Below are 7,100 nucleotides of genomic sequence, written 5' to 3' on the forward strand. Positions count from 1 at the left end.
TCTACCTAATGTTTGTGCTCTGAAAAAGAATCCCCTGCAAATATACTGCATATGTAAGATCATCTGCTGTTCACACCATTCCAAAGCTAACTGTGCACTGTAGACAGTAAACAGCTGGTGCTATAGAAGACTATGGTGGCACAACAGCATATGAACATTAGGAATCTGAGTCAAACTAATGTTTCAGTCATCTAATAATACTTGTCATAAACCTGTGATTTTTGAGTCTGGTCTTAACTAGCTGTCATCAGACAACTTAATGAGATAACTACATGATGTGGTCCTATACAAATAAAAATTTGATTGATTGATTGATTGATTGATTGGTTGATTGATTGATTGATTGATTGATTGATTGATTGATTGATGTTTGACCAACATCTGCCAGAATTGTTGTATGCATCTTCTTTCTTTAGAAAAAAGAAATAAAAACAGAACTGACATACCCCACACAGTAAACCCATGAACTATCCACCTGATATTTCGGACAGCTGATATTTTTAGGTCCCATATTACCTATGTAGCTGAATAGCCAAGTGTTGTTTGGCCTTGTATAAAACCAGGAGGACTAAATGGTGATGAAACGGAATGAAACTCTGTTACATGTGACATTTGGAGCAGGTTTATCATCTGCTTTGCATCCACTCTGGCGTCCTGAAAGCTTCTGTATTGCACTTGAGGAGACTTGGCAACCCAGCAAAAATCATGTAATCATATATGCACAGAACACAAAAACTATTCTGATTGGCTACTTGCACCAGACATTGTGCCGTGGGAGGAATCTTCAATCCTGAAATGAGAGCAGAGTCTCATGTCACCTGCTTGTCAAAAAGCTGGAGCCATATACACACTCATACGTATTTCACATCGAAAGGATCTAAACACAGGTAGAAACAACTTCAGTACTGGACAAAGGATGGGTATTATGACTGAGTATATATAGATACATAGACAATTTTGTTCAAATTAATGCTAAAACAGCTCTAATTTATTTTAAGGGGGCTGTACCCTTGTGCCCCCCCCATTAACCAGCTGTACCTGTTTTTAATGCTAAAAACAGATTTAAGCTGGCACAAACTGTTACTAAATCTGGCCCTAAATATCAAGACTTGACATCACCAGGAGAGTTCCTGATGATAACACTTGTTGGGAACTCATGAACTATAGGCCATAAATATTCAAACGTGAACTATATAAATTGCATTCTAAAATCAGTCACTGGAGATTTGACAAGTTGAGTGGCAGGTGATGACACTGAGTCCAGCTGAGACAGGCCAGTTCACAACACTGCAACTTTTTCCCATTCAGTTCCTAAAATGGGCTCATCTCATTGCAAATCTTTTGTCTGAACTGGGCTTTACAAATACAGTACATTCTTTGCACATGGACTATCCAAGTAAAGTGTTACTAGATTTTAAAATGTGGGGTCTTGTTTCTTGCCCTTATTGTGTAAAAGCTGTAGAGTGAAAAATGACTTGTCAGATCACAGAATGGTTTTTCCCCTATATATCAAATACAGTCATAAATGTAAGATTTTCTTCATTAGTGCCTCACAGAGTCGAGGAGCTTTGCTTGTAGTCTCTGAGAATAACAGATGCATATGTCACATTTGCAGGAGTGCACAAAATGGACTCAGACACTGGCGAGTTGGGGAAGGGGCTCACCGGAGGCCCAGCGCAATCTCGGAAAGGGGACGGAGGCATCAGAGCCAGAGAATCCTCCACAGCTAATTTGACCTCAAGGAGATCCTCCTCTTCATGGATCTGAGTGTTGTTGTACATGTAGCCTTGAAGAAGGCCAAAGCGCTCATTGTCCATCTCCTCCTCCTCGTCTAAGGGGGAGGCAGGCTCCTCATCAAACAGGTCGAGCTGCATGGGCAGGACCGGGTCCTGCTGGATGAGGTGAGCCTGGTGGTAGACGGGCATGCCGCCACTCACAGCCTCAGGCAGGCTAATCATATCATTAAATGCAGGGATGTCACTGTTTAATTTGGCCATGACCACCTCCTTCTGCAGGTGGTCCATGATGACATGTTGGGACATGATGCTATTTTGTTGCAGATGCTCAGGGGTGTAGAGCTCGACCTCCTCCCTAGCATCTTTTAGAAGCCCTGGGCTGGGTATTTGCCCATGGGCCATCATGGGGGGAGAGTCAGGGGGGTCATATCTGACAGGATCACTCTCGTCCTCCTCAGCCACATTATACAAAGTCTTAGTACTGAGGTCTGAAAACTCCAGGGCTGTGTTTTGGAAGGTATTAGTTAAGGGTTTGATGACAGCCATCTGATTGGAACCTGCTTCCTGTCTCTTCACATGCACTGACAGTCTGTGCCACATGTGATCCCCTTTTGGAGGATGTCTTGCACCTGGTTCAGACCATGACACAGACTTTCCATTAGAACTACAACAAAATAAAGATGGCTGTTACTTCACAGGAAACCAGAAAAGTAGACACAAAAACAGCATTTCTGGTTCACGTATAAAAAAAACAAAAAACAAAAACAAATAGAATTCATGTCAGATTCTATCATATGAAACTGAGAGTTTCTTTCAATAAATCTATATGTATAAAGGTATATTTCTATTCTACAGCTCTGGAAAAAAATTAAACCTCTGAATTTATAGACTCATTAAAAACTGCTTGAAATTGTAAACCAGGAGTTCCTTAAAGCACCTGCCAGAGGAGGTGAAAGGACATACAGACATACAATAAATAATAAAATAATACATAAAAAACAGACTGCTGACAGTAGAAAATCAACTTCTGTGAAAAAAAAAGTGAAAATTTTAGGCCTGTAATATCCTCTAAGCATAAAACTCACAACAGTTTATGTGCAAAATCAAATAAACCTCACGTCAAATTATTATAAAGTGAAGATTATTAAACCATTCTAATAAGATCAAATCCAAAACTAATAGACTGAAAATAACGAACAATAATTTCAGTCCAATATGCAAATCAGCTTTCAGTGTCAGAGCTGAAGTTCGTTTCTCTTTAGTGTTATTTTCTTAGGCCAGGGTGTGAAACCCACAGCCTCTGAGCCAGAGGTGGCTCTTGAACCTGTACAGTGGCTCTCTGCAGCTTTGTCCAAAAAACAGAAACCACATAATGGAAATGTAATAATTTTGGAACATTTTCATCATTGTTGTAGGTCTAAAGCAGCCTACACGCAATATAAAAAACATTTGTTTAACATTTCATCAAATGTGTGTTGTATGCTACACTGACACCTGACTCCTTTTTGCTAAATTCAATAGCACTTGCTCAATTTGCATTTATTTATATTTACTCTGTATCTAAGTCAGCCTACACCTGAAAGTAGAGTTTTTCCTCCATTGCACAATGTAGTTTTGTGTTTTGTAAGTGGCAAAATTAATTAACATGATAAAAATCTCAATTGCTGTCTTTCTTATTGTTGCAACATTTACTAAATACATTAAAAAAAAAAAAAAAAAGAGTAACTGTTAATGCAAACTTACTGCAACAGGCTACCTTTTGTTAAAATCCAGAGGTTAAATATTTTTTCATGCTCAGCACAGATTTGCACAGTTTTGTTTCGGGTCAGAAATGGCTCTCGATTGAGAAGGCTGCTGATCCCTGATTTAGGCTGAATGTGAAGGAGCATTATGATGAAAAAAATACATAATCGATAACACCTCCACATGTATTGTTGTTGTTGTTGTTTTGAAAATGTAATAAGTAGTGAGCACAGATATTTATGTTAAAATGTTGGGAGAAAAAGTAAAGCCACCTAAAAAAAAAAGTACATAAAAACCCAACTGAAGATCTGTAACAAAGTATCTAGATATCATCAAATTGTCATCTTTCTGATTACTTTATTTGTGACAAGTTGTGATGTTATAAGCACATGTGATTGACAACTTAAATGACCAATCACAGTCCCCATGTGACAGGATCTAATCAGGTGGGTGGCAGATGGACAAACATGATGTACCTGTGTTTCTACCACGTTGACTACGGCTACAGATGCACACGGTGGGATTAAACAGCACTGTCACATCCACCTTTATATAAAGTCTATAGTAAAAAAAAAAAAAAAGTCAAAAAACTAAATACTGAAGTAAAGACACCTGAAACATGTCTTTACAAAAACAAAGTCCACTGTCCAGCCAAACAAAAAGCCCACACCTGGATTTAACCTGTCACATAGTTCAGATTCTTCCATTGGACAGTTACTGGTATGATTACTGTTTCAACTGCAACAAGTTCTTTAACCCTGCTGTGAGAAAGTTCTCATTACTTAAAGCAGCGTATGACTTTTGTCACAATTTTTTTTTTTTTAAATGTGTCCAACTCCAGTGATATCCTAATTATGTCTAATCCATTAGTCTTTCCGTGCTTATGCGCCTGAATCACTTCCCTCACGGTGAACATGACTCTATAACAAACACAGTCCACTTGTTTACATAACAAACCGAAACGTGACTCAGGCATTTTCGGAGATTTTGTCGTGAAGTGCATTGTGGGAATAGGAATTCTACGCAGCAGCAACAAAGATAACCCGACTCAATGACATATTCCAAAAATGCCGTGAAACTGAAGTCTAGTTTTTCATGATCACACACCCCGTATTATAAAATGACAGCTGACTTACAGTGATTCCTTCCATTTCTTCTGACCCATTAGCAGACACGCTCTGTTGCTTGTTGTCACAATATTGGTTTTGGTCTTCCCCCAAATCTTGCCCACATTTTCAAAAGTGACATCATATCTCTACTTGGCTTTTTTTGGCTCATACACAAACATTGATGACGGCGCGAAAATGAGTTTACATCTGAATCGGGTGTTTCGTCGCATCTTACTGCATTTCTCAGATAAATACATACTTGTACTGATGTATTGTGCGAGTTTTCACATAATAATTGTTTTTGACCAGATGTGTGATGAAAGTCATACTCTGCTTTAAACAGCTATCAGTTTAATAGAGAGCATAAAGAGTGGACCATGTTTACTGGTAAAAGCTCACATGGTCTGATGAGTCCAGATGGACCCTGCTCCAGAGTGATGGGCAAATTCGAGTGAGAGGAGAGGTGGCTGAAGTGATTACCCACAATGCCTAGTGCTTATAGTACAAGCCTGTGGAGGCAGTGTTGTCATCTGGGGGTGCTTCAGTTGGTCAGGTCTAGGTTCCCAATGTTATGCGTCCAAAAATGAGGTGAGCTCAGACATCGGACATCAGAAGTCAGACTACCTGAATATACTGAGACCAGGTTTGAACTTCAGTGGATTTTGATACAGGTGCATTTCAAGATGACAACACCAGGGTCAAATTGTGAAAAAGTGGTTCAGGGAGCATGAAACATAATTTTCACACATGGATTGGCCATCACAGTCCAGACCCAAACCCCACTGAGAGTCTTTGGAACGTGATGGAGAAGACTTGAAGCAGTGGACTGACTCTCCATCATCAAAACAAAATGAGGGCAAAAAATATTGCAACTCTGGATGCAAATAAATATTGTGGCACTTATTGTGCCATTGCATAATCCATCTGTGATATAAATGATTCTGTAATCAAAACTAAAGGTGGTCTAATGAAATATCACGTGTGGTGTTTTTTTGGCCCAGCAGTGAATTTGTACTTTCTTACTTTCTGCGTCTGCCCCACATGTGATAGACCAGTGTAGAGACACGTGCAGGCTGTGACTGAATATGAGTCACTATTTGCAAAAAGTTATCATAATTTTTATTTAAACAGAAATTGAAGAAAATTCTGTTAGTATTTTGTAGAGTGAATAAAAATGTCTTTTTTTACTTAATTAGTAAAATTAGGTGGTGATTTTTTTCCAGAGCTGTATGTTGTAAGTCCTAGTCTGTATTTGTGATCCCTTAGCACACAGAGATGCTTGTTTTAATTAACCAACAGATCAAAGGTTAAAATGGCTGTGTGAATTGAGTACTGACCCACATCCATCACATTTTACAACAGGTGCCCCTATAAAAGTGAATACAGTTAGATGTCAGGTTCCCTTTGAGAGGGAAATGCACTAAAAACCAGCATCCCTGAGGTGCCTCAGGAGCAGGACTCAGACACAATTAATGAACCCACCTGCCGTTTCCTGTGTTCTTCTTCCTCTTGAACATGTTGAGCAGGCTGTTGCTTCGGCAGGCAATTTTACCATCACCAACGTGCATGCGCACAGCGTCAGATGTGGTGAATGCGCTGCGGACGTTTCGCTCTGGTTTGGCAATAATGATGTACATCTTTGGTGTAAACATACAGCCCAAAGCTACAGTCACACTGAGGCTGACAGAAAAGGATGTGGTGATGATTTTGTAATTGCTGCCAAAGTAGATCGGCACAAATGCAAGCCAGATAATACATGTGGTGTACATGGTGAAAGCAATGTATTTGGCTTCGTTGAAATTGGCAGGAACGTTGCGGGTCTTGAAAGCGTAATAGGTGCAGCTCATGATAAGCAGGCCATTGTAGCCCAGTGGAGCCACAACACCGACGTTACTGGTGTTGCAGATTAGGAAGACTTCTCTGATGCTGGGGTAGGATTTGATGGGTTCTGGAGGCTCCATGATGATGAGAGTTACCTCCAAAGTGAGCTGGACACTAATCAGGATGAAGGCAATGACTACCTGAGCCCAAGCGCTCATGAACCTGGGCTTCCTGGTACAGATCTTCTTCTTGCTGCCCGCCAGGATGCGAGCGATGCGGTTGGTTTTTGTCACCAGAGCAGAGTAGCACATGGCAGCCGACAGCCCAACGAGGAGCCTCTGGAGGTAGCAGGAGGCCACGGTGGGACGGGCAATGAGGGTGAAAGGGCACAGGTAGCCCAGGAAGATGCCTGCTAGGATGATGTAGCAGAGCTCTCGGCTGGAGGATTTGACCACAGGCGTGTCACGGTATAACACAAACACAAAGGTGACAAACGATGTGACCAGGATGCCCAGGCAGGAGAAAACCACCTGGATGATGGACTCGGGGTTGCTCCACTCCAGGTAGCGCAAGGGGATTGGCTCACAGCCTGATAATGAGAAAAAAACATGAGAATAAATACCACGTTACAAGATACTGAAAGCAGCTCATACATTTTTTTTTGTTTCTGATCATTTCAGTCGCAGCATTG

At 40.6% G+C, this 7,100-nt stretch overlaps 1 protein-coding gene across 1 annotated transcript in view; it reads right to left on the minus strand.

The window, feature by feature from the left end:
- Positions 1–348: 348 nt before the first annotated feature.
- LOC115413383 (metabotropic glutamate receptor 1-like) overlaps positions 349–7,100 on the minus strand; it is a 52,420-nt gene continuing 45,668 nt past the window's right edge. Inside the window, exons 8-9 of the mRNA XM_030126185.1 lie at positions 6,071–6,998; positions 349–2,400 (exon numbers count right to left, since the gene is read on the minus strand). Coding sequence (XP_029982045.1) covers positions 1,551–2,400; positions 6,071–6,998 — 1,778 coding nt within the window. The 3' untranslated portion in view covers positions 349–1,550. The remainder of the gene's footprint in view (positions 2,401–6,070; positions 6,999–7,100) is intronic.

Source organism: Sphaeramia orbicularis, chromosome 22, assembly GCF_902148855.1.
Source record: "Sphaeramia orbicularis chromosome 22, fSphaOr1.1, whole genome shotgun sequence".
NCBI classification, from domain to species: domain Eukaryota; kingdom Metazoa; phylum Chordata; class Actinopteri; order Kurtiformes; family Apogonidae; genus Sphaeramia; species Sphaeramia orbicularis.